We start from the raw sequence: 19,632 nt of genomic DNA, 5'->3' as shown, positions 1-19,632 counted from the left end.
TTTCTTGGGCTTCTCCGAGGTGGTGAGTGCCATTTAAAATGGTTTATGAGATAGATAAATTGACTCTTAAAATAATTATGTACTCAGTCTTGTACTTTTGACTTTGCAAATGATAAAAAAACGTTTTTTGCTCCGAATATAATGTTTATTGGTCATGATACCTCTCATAGCTATTTAGATCAGTTTCATATTTAAAACTCTTTTGAGAAACAAATATTAGTATTTGTATATTACAGTAGTATTAATCAATTGAGGTACAATAGCGCTAAACACATGGCACAGCGTTTAGTATTGTGCTGTTGCCCATTCTCTTGGCACCATGAATGTCTGTTCCTTAATTTCATAGTATTATAACCTGTGACCCACAGACTGACATTGTAATCCCTTAAGCCATGTTGTAAGAATGGCAAACAAATCCATAAGCATTGATTTGAGAATACATGTAAGCAGGTGATATTTATGAGTTCCAAATGTTCCCATATGAATGATGAATGAACCACTCAATGCCATATTTAATGTTATCAGGAGAAAGACATTGTTTATTCATCAAACCAGTCAACTTTGGTCAATTAGCAACTTTAACATTTTGAGAATGCACATATGACAGTGACAACAAAAGGTTTATGGTCTGTACGAAATAAATAGCAACATTGCTCATTTACAGCTTGGCTGAAGAAAAAACAAAACAAAAGGGTTAATCTTCATATTAAAAAGGCATACAGATGAGTTGTAACACTCATGATCTCACTAATTGCTCAACAAAAAAATGCTCTCCTTTTTAAATAAAGCTTTTCAGTTTTAATATGCACCTTCAAGAGCCTGTTATAGTTAAATAAATAGAATGCTTTCCATCTTGTATCATGCACATCCAATTTGCCTGGGGAAAGTATTTACACTTCACTGATCCTACATGTCCAACCAATTCTCCACTTTTTTTCTCCTAAACAATTCTGCCTCTCCGCAAACTCTCATACATACACAAATATACAGTCACTCTTGCAGACATGCTGCACCTATTTACTATTAACACAATATCTAAGCCTATGGAAAGTGATCAAAATGCTAACAGTGAACATGGGAATCCATGTAGTGTAAAGAAGAAACAGTCCAAATACCACATCTTTACCGGGGGCTTACAAAAAGATTTAGTTTACAACTGATCATGCACTGTATAAATTCACTGTGTTATTTGGTTTTGAGAGTGTGTAATCAGTGGCTTCAATATCTACTTGTTTTCTTTAAGTGAACAAAGAAAAGACCTCCTGTGAAAGATAAGCTCTCCTACCGAATAATCTAACAATATTTTTAGTCTTTTTCCCCCAGGAATCGTCACCGTCCTACAACAAGTGGTTTTACTATCTTTGAGTAAGCTTCAGCACATAACCAGGAGCTACTGCAGGGTTTTTTCTGTCGTGTCCATGTTGGTGTAGAAACTCCTGGCCATCGCGCTTCAGGGTTGAGATGGGCAGTTTATTCTGTGCTGATGGGTTTCACTCTTCTATTTCATGACGCAAAGTAAGAGTTCTGCATGGAGTAGAGGCGGTCGATGGGGTTCCCCGCGCGGGCCTGCATGGAGTTGACGTCCGACGAGGCCATGAAGCAGTCACTGAGGCTGGTTAAAGACGTGTCGCTGTCTATGTCATGGAATGCAGAATCGTTACCTGCGGACACACACAGATAGCTGTCAGGCTGGTGGCAGAGGCGTCATTCAAAGAAACACAACAACACCCCGCTCTCACTGGAAAATCAATGCAATCTCGTATTTCAGATTTATAGCAGCGTTGGGAAATTATAATTTCTAATGGTCACTTTGAGAAATGGCTGTTGTGTGTCATCACAATTTGGAGTGCGGTTTTGTTCGATATCAAAGCTCACTTTTTGCTGCCCTCGATGGGACAATTGCGGTCTATGAGGGAGCATGTAAACAAGGGGCATCCTCCTAAAATATCTGGTTAATAGCAACTGCTTCCGCCTTTCATAAAACCTCAACATGTTATTTCTCTGGAGGGAATAGTTAACTTTATTACACTCTGGATCTTAATGATAGTGTGCACAAAATGGGGACAGTGTTTTGAGACATATCTTTTAATGCCTTGCCAATATTGTTCTTTTCCCCAAACCAAAGGAGTGATGAGACTGGGGATTTGGGCTCTTACTACCGAGATGAACTAAATGGAGGCAAATTATAAGGAAGTTATGAACTTCAGGAAATGGTCCCTCTGGGGCTTGTTGAGGACATCGCTCAGAAATGTGTTATTCCAGTTACATCCTGTGGACTAACACTTCGATTGACTGATTCTCCCTCACCTCTTTTGCATTTTAATTATTACACGGAAATCAGAGACTTGTTGTTGTCCCATTAGCTCACACAACCCTTAATCATCATCTGGATTGCACTTTATCTCAAGCTGTCCACACTGACCACATGCTTTTACCACCATTGGAAAACATCAGCAGTAACAGGGCATGTCTCAGAAGTGGAGGCGGGGAGTTAAAACCATATTAAACATATTGGAAAATGAACTTCAAAACCCACTAGCTTATGAGTATGCTTGTGTTATCTCATGTGGGAGGAGAAGCTGCTCGTAGGGCTCTGTGATCGGCTTAAATCAGGGGAGCTGCGGCCTGAACACATGTCCCACACTGGGGAGCTATGAGGTTGATCAAGGGACAGGCATGTGTGTGATTTTTAGAGCAGGAGTGGGTGTTTCTTTCTTTTTTTGTTGGTAGAGGGGGGTTGGAGTTGGTTGGATGCTCACCATATGGGTTCATGTGGTCCCCGGGCATCTGGGGGGGGGTGAGCCCCTGTTGGAACGGGTCTGTGCTGTAACCGTTCTGATCCATGGCGACCAGCTGCTGCTGCGGAGCCAGCGGTGTGAAGGAGTTCATCATCCCCTCCATCCGATTGGACATTACCTCTGCAAGGCAAAGATGGGAAAAATATTAGAAAAAAAGCCTTGGATGAGTCTGCAAATATAAAATGCAGCTACGCACAATGGGCAAAAAAACAAGGGGGAAAACTTGAGGACAGCATTTTCAGCCTGGACATGTTTTTCTTCATGCCTGGGAATTAAATATCTTCAAATTCACCTAAATCGTTTTGCTCTTTTCTGGTCTGAGATAGCCATAACACCCTCCTGGCTTGCTTGCCTGTGTCTGTTAGTATTTCCATGGAAACCTACAGTAGTCTTTCCTGTGGCTTCTCCCATAATTCCTTTAACAAACACAGCTCTTGGCTAACTGACTTGTGAGAAGGACACAAAACTCTTGTGGCTTTATCACTGGAACCCATCCCCCGCCCTGCGCTTTCCTTTGCAGTGGCTTTGCAAAATGACGTCCGCCATTTATTTATGTTGGCTTCTGGACAGAATGTATGACTTGTTTTTGATATAAAGTGTTCTTGTTTACACAGTGACATATATTTGTAATGTGTCATTCAGTGTAATTGTTCAATTTCGGAGCGCTCTTTTCCCACCACACATTTGACGACACTGCAAATGAACACAAGGAATAGAAGAAGCTCTTATTGTTGCTATCAGTGTTTTCCATGTTAATGCTGTTTAGCAGTCACCAGAAAAAGCACTGTAACTGTCAATATTTAAAACGATATATTGCATTGATACAAGAAAAAGTGTACCTTAAGACATGTTTATGAAATATTAAAATGCTATGCTTTACATTCAATCTGAATCTAAAACGTTTATTTCTTACAAAAAAGGTAAGCATTCTGGGCAAAAATAATGAATGCCATAATCCATGAATGTCTCCACATCACATTGCATACTTGACAACCATTGGCTTCCACTTGTGACATCCCAAAATGTGCTCCAACTCAGATTTAAAATGAGCACAGATGCACTTTCTTCCTTACAATAATCAAACAAACTGAGAAAAGGGGGACTTTAAAATTGTGAAAAGATAAAAAAGTTTCCCAGAGAAGGAGATTTGAGACAATGAGCCTCCGTTGTGTGTGCAGGGTAAGTACAGTGTTGTACCTTGGCCAAGTCTCTGCGAATTCTGTTGTTCTTGTTGTTGCTGCTGTCTTCTGGCCAACTTCTTCATCTGAAACGGAGGAGTTAGAATGGTAAGGAACCCCCAAAACTAACATGCGCTCTTTAATTTAAAAAGGATGCTCCTCTCTGTTCACCCTCGAATGAACCGTACCAAATCTGTATCTGAGTGCACTTCATTGTCAAGTATCAAAGGTTTTCACAAGATAATAATCAGAAAAGAGGAGGGCCTAGACATTTAATGCGAGTGAGTGAAATTTGCAACTCCTTTTTTTACATTTGAAAAGGAATGCAGTGATAAGTTTAACACACATAGTTGTGGTGATTTATTAGCTGGGCTCTGAGATGGAACAAGGCTGTTGTATCTAATTCCTCCCGTGTAAGCAGCCCTCACCTTAGCTCTCTGGTTCTGAAACCACACCTGCACCACCCGAACGCTGAGTCCTGTCTCTGCAGCCAGCGTCTCCCTCACCTGAAAGCATCAAGAGAAAAGATTTCCAGCATCACACGAGAAAACAAACCCCTCCACAACACACTGAAATACTTTGCCTCCTTAACATCTATTCCACATTTCCCCGATCAGCCTCTTTGATTTGCTTTGATTTCATTGAAGGTTGAATGAATACAGTGGTCTTATGGACCTCTTGGTTATTGCCTCTTCAAAGTCTTGGACCGGGTGCAGTGCCTGTTTCAGGGCCCGGGCTTTGGAGGCAGCTCTCCTATCTCAGTATGACATTTGGTGCAGGCGGTCTGCGTTACACCAGCCTGCCTCGGCTAACACAGAACAGAATGCTGCTCGCCACTTCAAAGCGCAGCTCTGAGGTGGGGGAGATTTTTTTAATTTGAGAATTTTATTTGTGAAACTACTGTAGGGCTTGTGGTCGGCATCTAAACCTCCATTACCCTAAATTCAGACCATGCAGACCTTTTTTTATATCTTCTTGATGGGATTATTTGAGCTTTTTCTTACCTTTCTGCAGGGTTTTGAGGACACCTCGAAGGAAGCCTTGAAGGCCCGTCTCTGTTGAGTGGTCAGGATGGTTCGTGGTCTTTTGGGCCTCCTGGGATCCTTCCCATCATCCGACTTGCTCTGGCTTCCTATGCCTTTCTCCTGCTTGATGTCCAACTCCTCATCGTCACTTTTCTCTGCAGAGAGAGTCATTTTTCCATGTCATGAGTACAAGCTGGAACCGACTACACCCTTTCAGTCAGTGACAGTCTGCTGATAAATATATTCTCGCTTTACGCTATTTCAAGGAGATTCACACACCACAAGTGCATAATCAAAGGAGACACATGTGTTTTTGATACTTTGTTATCAATTTATTACAAAACGGAAAAGGCTGTATGTACGATTAACCTTATAGAAGTCTTGGAGAGCCAAATGAAATATGCACATTTGTCACTGAGCCGGACTGTGCGCCACGTGTAATTTATTGCCCTCAGCTTTGTCTGATTTACACTAAATCAATCTCTGATAAGAATACTACATCAAGTGCAACATGAAAAAGGCAATGCTAGTACATGTGGGAAATGTATCTCCCATGAAACAGCAAGAAAACCCATTTTTTAAATTATATTTCAGACGTTAAAATAATGACAACTTTCAATGGCTAGATTTTGACTGTCAGCAGCAGGATATTACAGTTTTGGGTAGTAAAGAATAGTAATCTTAAATCTTTGTCATTTGTATGCCGCTATCCTACAACGTGCCATTAAAACATAATAATAACTTGGTGTTGTTGGATTTCTGTTATTAAAACAATTACTGTTAGTTTACTTTTTATACATTAAAGTTAGCTTGCCTCACTGAAGCTATTACATCTAATACATATAATGCTCTCCCAGAACAACTAATTAATTTAAGAGTTATTCTCAAGTGAATACACTGATTCTGTGTTTTGATTAGGAGTAAAAAGAGTACGAAAACAATATGTTACTTGTTACACACTGCAGCTCGAGAAAGGGGAGTATTCTTAAATATCTTTGCTTCCAATTAAATTGTTTGTGACGTGACATAGTTTGAAATACATCACTTACACTGTAGTTCTGCATTAGTAGTGGGCAAATGCATCACTGTGTCAGTTGCCACAAAAGCCACAAAGTTATGTAAACATAACATCAAAAATATTCAAAGATCCATAAAAAATGGTCTCAAAAATCTAACCCAGCAGTCTTGTTGATGAATCCTAATGATCCTTTGGGGTCTGGGGCTGTAAGCAGAGGCACACATGATGGCTCAGTGTCTCTGGTTATCTGGTTCTGATAAGTATCTGTATTTCTCGTCCAAAACCTACATTTAGTCTGCGGCATGCCGGGGTTAACCACTGTTCATGTCAACATTTTGAAATCTGGAGACATGCACAAAAGAGATGCCTGCGATGCACCGGGACACAACATAACGAAGAAGACGCAGAGCAAATATTCCCACAAGTTGACAAAAGTTGACACAGGCACAGATGTATTTGACAAATTCCCCCCGCTTTTGTGCATGTTTAAATGTGAGCCAGATGGTAGTGAACAGTGAGGCTTGGCGAGATGCCTCATTGTGTGTGGAGGCTATAGGCGAGGAACACTAGAGCTGATAAGAGCCGAGGCGCAGGCTTTCTGCAGAAAGGCCCCAAATCCCTCTGTCACTCACCGTGATACAGTGATTTAATTCTTTCCAGCACCAGATCCTGCCCACGCATGGAGAGCCATTAATACAGGGTGGCTCGGCTCTGTCCTGTTTCCACTTCCTACTGTATCATAAACCCACGCTCCCCCTACAAAATCTGCCATTGAAAAGCTGCAGATGGAGCCATGTTTTAGAAGTTTTGACTGCCTGGTCTGCACGGGAGATCTCTTTTTAACTTATTATTTATTGACCTCTTTTGTCAACATATGGACTTTGCTCAAAATAACTATTAACGAACAAAGTTCTTTTAAGATACAGTTTAAATAATCTAAAACTAAGAAACATGCCTTAATTAAATCTAAAATCTGTTTTCAATTTATTTTTAAATACAAGATAAATAAAAAATGGACAAAATAACAAGTCCAAATCATTATCAAAAATAATGTAAAACTCAATTAAAGGTGGGGTAGGTACGTTTGAGAAACCGGCTCGTAACATCCCGATAGCAATGAATATCTGAAGTGCTTTTGACGAAAAATCCATGAAAAAATGTCATCTGTGGAAGCCGTAGTAATGTAAAAAGCACAACCAATCAATTTAGCTGGCCCGGCTAAAATAACTGGATGGCCTACCTGCCTGTCAGCCTTCCATCTGTGCACAAACTTATCTCGTGCCCTCATTGGTCATGTGCGCATTCGTGTGTGTTGGAGGAGGGGCTCTCTAAGGAAGTGGCAGATTTTCTCCAGCTGTGTATTTTCAAATTCCAGCGCACTCGAGCTGGTTTCTCCAAAATTACCTACCCCACCTTTAAATATTAGTCACATCAAAAAGGGATGGATACTATATTAATAAAAAAAAAATAAACAGATAAAATAAATGTGAGATCTATGAATAATCTCAAATATTAAGCAATTGAACAACTAGCTTAGGGAAATACAAATGTCTCACCTCTTTAAGTATTACTAACTAAATCAGTCACAGTTTAGATACATGATGGTGCATGTCTATGTTGGCCCCCACTGAGATGGAGCAGAGCATATAGAATACAACACGCGGGTGCCATATGATGGTGGCACCCCGGTGTTGTTCTCACTCTTGTGTGAGAGGGTGCAGAGCGCTCACCTGAGTCTGAGTCATCGGGGCTAACCGAGCTGAGTAAGTCCTTCTCCCTCTCGTAGTCGATCTTGCACAGCAGCTGGCCCTCCTTCAGGACAAACTCATCGCCCTTCCTCAGCTGCCGGTCGCACACGCAGCAGCAGAAGCAGTTCAGGTGGTACACACACTCCAGGGCGCGCATCACAAACTCTGTAGGGGCGATTTTCTCCAGGCAGCCGCTGCACTTGGTCGCAAACAACCTATTGAACAAGAGAAAAAGATGATTAGAGCTTTCATCATTTTGTAATTGTAAAGTTAGATTAAAGAAATAAAATGTATCATTGTTCTGTTCAGTACACTAAGGGTTTTGTTGCTTAAGCTTTCCTTGGTGTGTTTTGACCACTAGCTAATGGTTTCTAGATAGATAATACTGTTACTACCCTACAATTGCTTAATGTGGCCATTGGCTGCTGTTCACCTAAAGTTACTGATAAAGTAACTGTAGCTTTGATTGGTTATTTCACAATTTCAGATTTTCACAAAATAATTATTATGGCCAAAATAATTCACGATGACTAGACTTTTTCAATATCTATAAAAAAATGTAGAAATATAATTATAAGGGGCATCGGGGGAGGGAGACAGAGCGGAAATGAAAGGACGCAATAAACAAGCTTAAATATAGATGATATTTTCTAATGTTAAGTGCATCTTAACATTATATACATATATGCTTTTTAAAATATCCCAGTAATTAACTATCTGTATCACGACACAGAACAGAAATAAAAAGCCATATGATGCATCATTCCTGTGGCTTTATTTTGAGTTACCCATCGAGGGTTTTTGACAAAGAGTCAAATTGGCTCGCCCAGCCTGTGGGCAGCGAGGGAGGTGACTCCTTTTGGCAGCAGCTCATCTGTTAAAATGTTCTAGGGTGGGCCTGACACCACGTCATTCCAAAAGAGCCCAGTCATAGGCACCCAAACCCCCTCACTAGTATAAAAAAGAGTCTGGATCGTGTTTCATTGCAGTAATCACTGAAACCTGATGATCCCAATCAAGCCTTTGCTGACAATGTACACGTTTCTTTCAAATCCACACCACTCTAAATGCATCAGATATCATATTGGAGACTGTGATTCATTGCTGACTACTGGGCTGCTCTGGGCTCCGTTCATATTTCATCTTACTGTCTAAAATCGTGCCCCCATGGCGCAAGACTGCCTTTATCACCATTTCCTAGACAACACCTCCATCTTCTTTTATATCCTTTCAGGAAGATGTTTGCATTGTTTTATTGGCGACTGAGAGGCATTTAATTTGTTCCGTGTTGTTCAGAAGAAGCCACATTAAGTGGAGCAAGAAGGCAGGGAGTGTGGTTGATCTTGTCCAGCCATAAAGCTGGATTTATTAGCGGCCTCTTTGTTTGCCCTGGTCTGGAAGACAGCTGGCAACCGCCTATCTATTTGTGGTGAACCTCTATTTCATTGTGCAAGGCAGTGAGGCAGCGAGAGGAGCAATTGACATCATGTGCTGGTTCGGGACAGGGATGAGCGATAGTGATGAATATAATGTGTAAATATGAGCGGAGGGAAACCAAAGGTTGGTTTTGTTATGGTAATGTTGTTATAGGTGCTGATTGAGTACTGATACGGTGTGTGCGTGTGTTCACACATGTATGAGCAGCTGTACTGTATGCATGCTGGAAACAAGACAGTGTGGCTTTTGTTGTTGTCTATGCTTTCTAAAATGATGACTCATCCGATCAGCAAATAATGTCATGTTATCTGAATTACGTCACATCAATTGATAGGTTATTAACTAGTTTCATATTTTATGATCACCACCTGTATCTGCTGCAGAATAAACGGCAGTTATAGCCTCCAATTTTCTTTTTTAACCATCACAAAGCGGCATAATAACAGAGATATCAAAAGCTAGCACCCCTCAGGGTTCACACAATCCTTTAATCTTTCATTTATTACAATAAGTTAAGACGATTATTATTACTAACTATGGAAAAACCTCAAGGATAATCCCTTGAAAACAGAACATTTGGCATGTTTCTCAAACAAGCAGCGTTCTAGTTTAAGTGACCTGCCAACTTGGATCTGTCTTCTAAACAAACTTCCAAGTTTGGACGCCAAAAAACTAAAGTCAAGAACAACACTTACTCATAAAATGTATCTGACCCAAATTTAAAAAAGGAAATCATACATGGACACACTCATGTAAAGATAATATTCAGGGACTTGTTTCCTAGTTTTTAGAGGGATTAGTGTGCTACATGCTGGGATCAGGGGAAAGAGGTGATGAATCTGTCAAGACGAGTTCCCAGCTCTAACTCTTATGTTTAGCTCATGATTGCCGGCTTAGGACTAAGAAAGAGAGCAAAAGTTGAGGAAATGACTTGTTAGCGCGGGTTTGATATGTCCAGGGCTCCGCATTCACCTACGACCGCTCTCTCAAATCTTCTCATCTAGATGAAAACATTCTCATTCAGCCCTTTTCCCTTTCTTCTTTCTCCTCGCCGCGTCTAATCTTGTAAGCCATTATTTTTCTATTTCCCCTCTCTGTCACTTTGCATTATTTTTGGTGCTGTAATTCCTATTCGTCCCTTCTGGAATCTTCCTGTCCTGCTTTGTCCTCGGGTCTAATCCGGACTTTCTGCCTGTTTTCAGTCCCCGGTCCCCATTCTCCGCGGGGTTCAGATGGAATAGCCATGCATGACGCCCCTTCTATGGCAACCACACCTCCACAGGAAGGCAACGGCGACTTTTCGGATGGGCAGAGAAGGCCTTTGAGAAGCTGGCAGCAGAAGTAAATCCTTCTCTAAGGAACAAGGAGAATTAGCAGGGAGCAGTGGACTAGGGATTTAACCCTACCCCTCTCCTTTGAAAGGCACAGTCAGTCCCACTCCTGCGGCTAGCCACAATCAAACAGAGGAGGAGTGGGGAGGTGGCAGTGGGGAGAGGAGAACACAAACTCCCTGAATGACACAAGCAGTGGATTGTGGAGGAGCCTAATCCCACTTTAATACCTTTCCAAGTTCAGCTGCTAAAGAATGCTCTTTAAAACAACACCACTGTGTGAGCAGTGAAGGTTGACCAGGGGGAGGCAAGCCATTCAGCCTCCCGAACATTACCTGATTAGTGGTTTGAGCACTGGGCCTGTGCGTAAGATGTAAATGATTATTTTATATATAGAAACACATAACGTTAGTGGAAAAGGAGACTTCACAGCTCTCTGTAAAGCTCCACTGGGATATTACAGATATCAAAGTGCTGTATGTGTGAGTGGAATAAGACTTAAAGTGATTTAGGTGAGCCTTTAGCACGTTCTGACTCTACTTGATCCCAGTGACCCATCACACTAAGACCTGTATTCACCTAAAATCTACTTTCTGGACATTCAGCTGTTTGGGTAACATGACTCCCGGTGTCGCAGAGGCAGGCTCAAAGACACCACAAAGAAGACCACCAGCGGGACAACCCACGTCCCCCAGCTCTCGCTTTTTCCTCCTCCCACACCTGAGCGCACAGATCAAGTGATGAGACTCTTCCTGTGTGGATCAATGGCCACATCTCAAGCAGAGAGAAGTGTCAATATTTACCCTGGGCCTCCCCACAACTGGACTCATAAACGTAGAAAAAAAGCCAATCTCAGCACATACCTCCCTCCCAGAGGAATCATTACGTCCCTCTTTTTAATCCTGTGTCCACATACCTGTAATCCCTTGCTGTTCTTTCTCGCATTATCTGGTTCTCTCTTCCTCTCAGTGACAGATTATCACACTGTTGAGGCTCGTAAAGCTACAAGCTGTGTTTTTAGCAAATGCATACAAAAAACACAGACAAAAAGGAATAAAAACGCATTATGAAGGAGACAAAAGCCAACAGAGACCGACGGTTATTTTGTCTGATGAACATTTCACCCAGGCCAAGTGCAGCTGAGAGACTTCAACCTCTCTGCTCTTCTTCTTACCTCTCTTTTTCAGGCACTTTTGAGAACTATGCACTCTCCCTTTGAACAGATTATGGGCAACTTAAAGTGTGACAACATCTTAAGCTCTCACCACATGTTGCCAATGATTTCCCTTCTACAGACATTACATTTAATGCTTCTGCCGCAGTGATAAGCATCAGGAGGACTGGGCGGGATAAAAGAAACCCAGAAGAATAAGGAGAGAAGAAGAAGGGGGGGAGGAGTGGGGAGAGTATGGAGCTGCTTATGGCTCTCGATAATCATGCTACATTTAGCAACACATGCAACAGTCTCACCTACTCCCCTTTTGCTATTGAACAACACTCGGAGAAACACTATAACAATTAAGGGAAGAATAGCTCGGGCTATTATGTCACCGCATCCCTTCAAAGACAGAGGGGATGAGGATTATCCCGGCAGCAGCTGTAAGCTATTACTTTGAAGATAGGCTCTCGTGTTTGAGCAGGAAACCTGTGGCCATGCCAATCACGGCCGAGGTGAGAGATGAGGGCTGGGAGGCAGGTCAGACGAGGGCCTCCGGGCAGGACGAAGGGCATGTGGAGCACTCGGTCAACCGCGCACGCCTGATACTTCCTGACTACATTTCAAATCAGGCCTTTCCTAGCATTTGAGCATAGGTGATTTTGAAGTCTTTACAGAGTAGTTGGAAGTTGGAGGAAAATAGTTGATCACAATCATTGCATTTATATTGTGTGTAAAAACCTTAAAGTAGTGGTGAATGCACTTTTTTGCCCGGAATTTATAATTAAAAGTTTGTAACCACTCATATTTATTCGATAGTCAGTTAGCTTAGCTTAGCATAAAGACTGGAAGATAACTCGAGCTAACTAAATAACCAGCATGGCACATTACCACCATTGGCCCTTTTTACACTTAGACTTTTCTACGGATTACACAAATGAGATAAAGCACTTTAAAATAAATCTTTGTAGGGCTGTTTCCCAGTTTCCCGTCTTTATGCTAAGCTAAGCTAACTGTCTGCTGTCTGTAGCTTTATATATTCCAAACAGATGTAAGAGTGGTATTGATCTTCTCCTATATTTTAAGGCAACAAAGCCTATTTCTTAAGATCCCAAATATTCTGATATTTGACTACATTTTAATGAATAGCTTATTTTTCATTCCAACATTTCAGGTGGGATCTTGTTCTCTGGAAAGACAACAAACAAATCCATCTCAAAGAGGCAGAAAAAGGTCTCTGAATTGTTAAACAGCCACTTCTCAGCTCCTCGTGAGACACGCCTTGTGTGTGAAATGGTTCTTAGAATCAGCATCAAGAGCTTCAGCTTTAGAGGAAAACATTTGATGCCCAGATGTTGGAGGCAAACCTTTTAAACTCTAACATCATGAAAATTACTTTGTTATGTATGGTCCTGTTGTCCTCTAGAAGCAGCCGACACTATAGACGCTGACCACACTGGTCTAAAGATAGCAACCTGAATTTAGCTAATACAAGTGTTTGATTGCTTGCAGAGGGACAGATGATAACAGGACTCTCCAAACGTTTTACTTCATCACAGTGAAAAAGCTTTCATTCTTTTTTCGCAATGAACTTTCAGTCCAGGTGAAAAGCCCAGTACGGAAAAGTGGGGCAGATAATGCTGTCTCTGTAAATTATCTCAGTAGCTGACCTTGTTTCATAGTATCAGCATTTCTCTTTGGAGCAAAGATTCATGGAGAGTAATGAAGCCAAATAAAAAGTGCCATCCTTCTGCTCCCAAGGGCCAGCTCCAGTCAGCTCTAAAAGCTGCTTAATCACCATCCCGTGCTTACTACATTAGCATAATAATGGCCTTTAAATTGAGGCTCTTTGTTTTTTAATTAAACTCCCAGCAGGTAAAAGTAAAACACATTAACGGGAGATGTGTACACCACTAATGGCCCAAAGGTGCCTTCTTCATCACACGGCTCTGGCTACAGGGTTCTGCTTGTTCCCCGCACTGAAGCGCAGCAACGGGCTGCCTGCGAGCTCACAGGGGAGGAATGAGACGAGCAGATTGCACTTGGCATAGCAAAGATAATAGCGGAGACGTGTCCGATGTGTTAGTGTATGCATACGCACCTGCCTTACATCTCAGAGGGAGCGCAGTTAGTACAAGCTGCTGAGCAGAGTTATAGTGAACACTGGGTTACAGTTAGTCTGGAGTGAGGTGTTTCCAGGATCGTCTATCCCACACGTCCGCTATTGTGAAAATAAATATGGCCACTTTATTTCTATGGCAGCATGAGCTCCTATGCGCTGGAATGTGCGGCTCCTCAGACGAGTCCCCGGCCAGACAGACATCCCAGGCATATCTGTACATAACGCCATACCGCACAGCTGCACAAAGAAATCCTAGCCCTTAAGTCGTTATTCAAATGATCTCATTCTAGGAGGCTGTGTTTCCCAGATTACTCAACAGTTGAAATACAGTTTGGAGAGGATGAGGTGCTCATGAGTATCCTAACTGACTCAAGAGCCTAAAACACATGCAAATAGTGTGCAGATATCTCATGATTTCAAAGCAAATGTGTGAAGGTGTAAATTACACTGCTGTCAAACTAAATGAAATATGGGGAATATACTGCGTATGATAATGCTACCCATAACAACACAGTCCAAACGGCATGTTCTTGCAAAGCTCCAGGAGCGACAGAGGTATGCCAAGAATTGTCTTGCAGCTTCAAGCGACCCAAACGCTTCTCCTTTACATGTATCTGCTAATGAGCCACTAGGAAAACAGTGTGGAAATAATCCTCCCCAGCCACACAGGTAGAACAAAGCTCATGGAGTGAAAGGGACAGTGTATTGGGCAGCAGAGGAGGCTAAGTACACAGCTAAATACAAGAGTAAGCAGGCAGGCACACATGATGCTGTTTGGACAGCTGCTGTTCCTGAGTATGTAAAATGAGTGCAACATCGCATTTAGGCTCAGCTTTTAGAGCTCACAACAAACAATACTCCGAGCTACAGCATCAGTGACTGGAAAGATGTATGTTTTTTTGCATTCTGCTCATTTATTTTTTTACCTGTTCCCAAAGTGGAGTTGATCCCTAAACAAATAAATGACAGGACTGTGAATTACAAGGCTGTTATAAAGTGCTCAGCTCTGCATTTTGTCACTCCAGTAAGTGAAGCAGTTTGTAAGGGCCATCACCGCTGGAGACGTGACATGTTTACAATGCGGTGCCTCTAAAAAGCAAGACGCCAAGAACAGAGCTAAAAAAATCCCCCGTTAAGCACCCGTAAACTCTTCTGTAAAATCATCTGCACCCATTTTATATATTTCTTTACAATTATATCGCTGGGCCTCCCTTTGCTTTGCTCTTTCCTAGCTAATCTGCGTGAGGTGAAGCAGAGCCCAACATCGACAAACCACTGCGAGTGATTGCCGCTTCAGAAAGAGCTGGGAGAGCTGAGAGAGTGATGGCTACAATAAGTGTAATGGCTATCACATGTTACAGAGCTACGGCTGACTGTAACTGCCCACAGATACACAACATTTATCCTTATTTTTCCTAATGGGACTCAGGACTACAAATTCTCTTGAGGATATAAAAACAATTATGATCTCATGTCTAAATAACTAGTTCTTAAAGGGTTCATTGTGAAATAAGTAATGCTAAGATACTTTACTTTATTGTAAGAAAATAAATGGACTCATCTTACTAGATTCAGAGCTGGAACGGTTAAAAAACAACATTTGGATTGGAGGGCTTTATAATTACTATTGACCTAGAGGTTCTGGGTCTAAGAAATAAAACAAACAGTAATATGAGGTGTTCTAAAGCACAAGTCTGCAAATATGCAAAGACAGGGTCTGGTGGAGAGCATCACGCTTTGGCTTCTTTTCTCCGCTCCTAATCTGTGGGCCTACACAATATTAAGACGGCTTTGGAGCCACTTGTGACCCAGCTGTGCACTAATGAAAAATTCCACAGCTCTGTGCAGAGGCCAATGGAGCTTGACCCCTTTCCACCCTGAACCAAGCAATGTCCATCTTGAGGAGTTTACCAGGGCTGAAAGATACTGGATTAATAGGTAGCAAAGGAGAAAGAGAGACAATCTGGGAAAGACTGAAAAAAGAGCCCTTGTGTGTTTCCCCCTTCTTCTCTTCCTCCAATCTTTAGTATATTGGTGTGAAGTAAAGTGTTTGCCCAGGTTTTAATGGGCGAGAGATGATCTGGAGATCATTGTGATAGAGGCTGGTTGTATGAGAGGGCTCTATTTATTTAACAGAGATTCAGTCTAAGCCCAAAATTAGTTTGCAGGGGGAACAGAATGAGAGGCGACCGGGAATTAGAGGATGTTCACAAGATCCGGATTCATGTGTCTGTGATCCCGCTCCCCTTGATTCTCTGTCTCTGCGTCTTAACCGAGACAAAAGAAAGAAGACCCGGCTGAAGTCTGCCGACTGGATGAGGATATACAGTGAGCAATTATAGAGTAATGTACACCATGTTAACTACTCACATAGGTCAATAAACAGTGGTCGTTTTTATAAGGATGTATATGTTTTGGTCTGGTTTGTCTTTCATTATCTGTTCCTTTTTAGTTTTTTGCATTTATTTATCCGCAATAAAACATAATTTAATGAACACCACATCTCAGACACATAGTCATGCAGATAACATCTAAGAAAATAGCAAAGAAATTTAGAGGAAGATACACAACATTTATAATGGAAATGGTGCAAATAAAATGCCTTTTTGATGACAGTGTCCCATTTTAAGGGAAATAATGAGGAAAAGTTTAAAAAATAAGACATCACATCTCAAAATAAGATAATGTTGGCATTTGAAAGACTGCGTCAATTGAGCAGGATCAATACCGATCATTTCACCTAGGCCAATCTTAACTGCAAACTTAAACCCTCATCAAAACAAATGATAATAATCCTCGTCTATAGGAGCATCCAAATAATGAAAGCTCTTGAATTGCCACATACTTTAAAAGATGAGTCCATCTTTGATACCCCTGAGGGAATAGACTACAGAGCTAAATAAGGGATGGGGAGGGCGGGGGTGGTAGAAAATGAAAAAGGGAAAGCAAATGAAAAATAAACATTGTTATTGAAAGACAGGATGCTTTAAGACCCGGGGGCCAGGGATTAACATTCAGATTAGCATTCAAATCATATATTTGAATTTGTGATCAGCAGTCCTCTTCAAAGAGCTAAACCCCAAGATTAGCAGGTGTTATGCTAAAAAGCTGTGTTTTTTTGTCAGGAACGTAGCTACACTAGCCAAACAAATATGTCTTTCAGTGAGAGGGGGCTGGCATGGATGTATGGCTGTAACCATGGCGACGGACTGGTAGTTAGGAGCCTTGGAGAGGGTGCAGTGTTGGAATGTGTCAAACAGACAGAGGGGCGCACAGACGCCGCAGAGCAAACCAAAAACCTGCTGTTTCACTAAAGACCATCCGCTACATTACGGAGACCACCTACACATTCCAGGGTTCTTTGGGTCGGCCGGGAGAGAAAGGTCATTTTGCATCAGTATTATTATTTCTTTTTTAATATAGGCTTTCCCACTTGGTATGATTTAAGAGTGCCTGGCTGAGGGAGTCAAACATAAAAGTGATGAATGTCTATTAGATGAATACAAAATGATAAAGCTCTGCTAAAAGAATCTCCTTGTGTTCAACAAAATGCCAAATGCTCCTCGTTGTATCTACCCTATCTCTCTTAGTTACTTAAATTAAAGTAGAAATGTTTTAAAATATACTGGAAACAAGAGAAAAATCTACCACATTCTGTAAACATGTTGTTAAAAATAAATCCAATTACATTTATCTGATATCCTGTTTAAGGTATATTCATTTATTTACATGTATTTTGTATTACAAGTAGACACTTGGTCTTTTATATTAAAGGATTATGGCTTATTAAGGATTTACTTTATTTACATAGACTAACAGATACCTACAAACAATATTTGTGATATCTGAAATACATATATATTAAAAAAATATATTATTTAAACTCTCCCTTGACTAAGTAGAGTAAAATGCTTCTAATTATTAGAACATATAATATATATAAAAATACAATAGTATTATCTTATTATAATAATCATATAATAAGATAATATAATCTAGGAATATGAGTACTTGTATGTGTTTTTAAATACATAAAACGTGTTCAATTGCACTCAAGTGGAATAGTTCGTGAAGAAAAATATATCTATTTAATTTTCACTATTGCTATTTTTACTTAAGTATTGTATCTAAATATCTTTATCACTGGCCAAAGCAGACACATTAAATAAAGGTATACTTGAACATTAACTGCAGACTCACATGCCTCTTTCATTTATATTTCTGTTGCTACTTGTCATTTATTTTTATTCTTTTTATGGTTATGCATACTCACAGATTAAAATCATAAACTTGTTTAGTTTTTTCCCCTTGTGTTATCTTTGAAGAACCACCTGCAGCAATGAATCTGTTGATGATTTCAACATTGTTACCTACAATATGCACCCTCGGTGCAAAGAGCCCTATAAGAACAATAAAATAATTGTGTGGACTTGCTGCAACCTGCATTGTGTACATGGGAATTTGTGTGTTAAATCTTGAAAGGGAAATTCTCTCACAATCTCAGCAGCTAATGTTACTATGGAACTATTTTGTTCATGTCTTTTGCCCGAGGAGGTCTGGCACAGTCGTCTGTAACCTTTTTTGCTCTTTCTCTCTGCTTTCCACACAGCCGTTCACACCGCATGTCTCTGTCATGTGGTTGGTGGAGTGTAAAATCTTATCTCTCCAACTGGAAAAGAACAGGTTCGCCAAAATTCCCTTTTCTCGTAGAGCCTTTAAGGCACAGAATGGAGGAGCATGGCACGGCACGTCTGGTCTCTCCACAAACCCAACCGACAGTATCTGCATGGCCCTGCGGCGCTAACTTCCAGACAACTCACACCCTTTAGTGACTGCATTATGACCCCTAACAGAGCACTGACAGGGTTTGTGTTCCCTTTGCTTTATAAAGGACGGGACTCAATTAATTGACATTGTCGTGAAGCCCGCAGAGATACAGGTGCCTCGACTCGGATGATTCAAACATATAAAGCCTGGTTAACCGGCATGATATGAATTCTCCAGAGAGCGTGATGCAGCTGTAGTTATGCATATCTCGCCTATCTCACTGGTGCCCCTGCCACTCATTGTGCACATGATCGGGCCGATATGGATGCGTATTTGTCTTTAGATGTGATGACAATGTCCCCCGCCGCAGTGACACCCGTGGCCAGCCCCCTCAGAAAAAGGAAAAAGGTTTGTATTCACCCTCCGATTTTACACTCTCTTTAGCCCACGGAGTGTCTTTGTGTGGCGGGGAGCGTCCCCATTCTCTGTGGCTGTCTGAAAAAGCAGCTGTTTCTATAATGCTGTGGCAGCACTTTATGTTGCAGAATGATAAATGAAGGGGAAGAGGCAGATCTGAGGTGCAGCTGAAGCGCACACACGCAGAAACAATGGCATAGGAGGGCCTGTGCACTACATGGATATGCTCTCTACCGCCTCTCTCTTTATACACACACACACACACACACACACACACACACACACACACACACACACACACACACACACACACACACACACACACACACACACACACACACACACACACACACACACACACACACACACACACACACACACACACACACACACACACACACACACACACACACACACACACACACACACACACACACACACACACACACACACACAGTAGGTTAGACTCCTGGAGCTAACTCTTAGCTAGAGGTTATGAGAGCGTGTTGAAACAGGGGGGGCTAACTGACTGACACGTCCCACCAGTCCCAGTCAGACCCAGGGGACAGAGAGGTTGTGGTCCCCGTCCCACCGGGACCAGTCGCTCCTCTGGCCTCGGGGCAGTCATCTTCCTC

At 41.5% G+C, this 19,632-nt stretch overlaps 1 protein-coding gene across 3 annotated transcripts in view; it reads right to left on the bottom strand.

Moving 5' to 3' along the window:
- Positions 1–511: 511 nt before the first annotated feature.
- The window catches only part of lmx1bb (LIM homeobox transcription factor 1, beta b), a 50,352-nt gene continuing 31,231 nt past the window's right edge, over positions 512–19,632 (bottom strand). For all 3 annotated transcript variants that reach the window (XM_034212436.1, XM_034212435.1, XM_034212438.1), the window contains 6 exons: positions 7,750–7,982; positions 4,981–5,156; positions 4,405–4,482; positions 3,996–4,062; positions 2,760–2,918; positions 512–1,661 (listed from right to left, as the gene is read on the bottom strand). In XM_034212436.1, the coding sequence (XP_034068327.1) occupies positions 1,504–1,661; positions 2,760–2,918; positions 3,996–4,062; positions 4,405–4,482; positions 4,981–5,156; positions 7,750–7,982 (871 nt within the window). In that variant the 3' untranslated portion in view covers positions 512–1,503. The remainder of the gene's footprint in view (positions 1,662–2,759; positions 2,919–3,995; positions 4,063–4,404; positions 4,483–4,980; positions 5,157–7,749; positions 7,983–19,632) is intronic.

Source organism: Gymnodraco acuticeps, unplaced genomic scaffold (assembly GCF_902827175.1).
Source record: "Gymnodraco acuticeps unplaced genomic scaffold, fGymAcu1.1, whole genome shotgun sequence".
Classification (NCBI taxonomy): Eukaryota; Metazoa; Chordata; class Actinopteri; order Perciformes; family Bathydraconidae; genus Gymnodraco; species Gymnodraco acuticeps.
The sequence above is the reverse complement of the archived record's forward strand: the minus strand, read 5'-3'. Positions and strand labels throughout refer to the sequence as shown.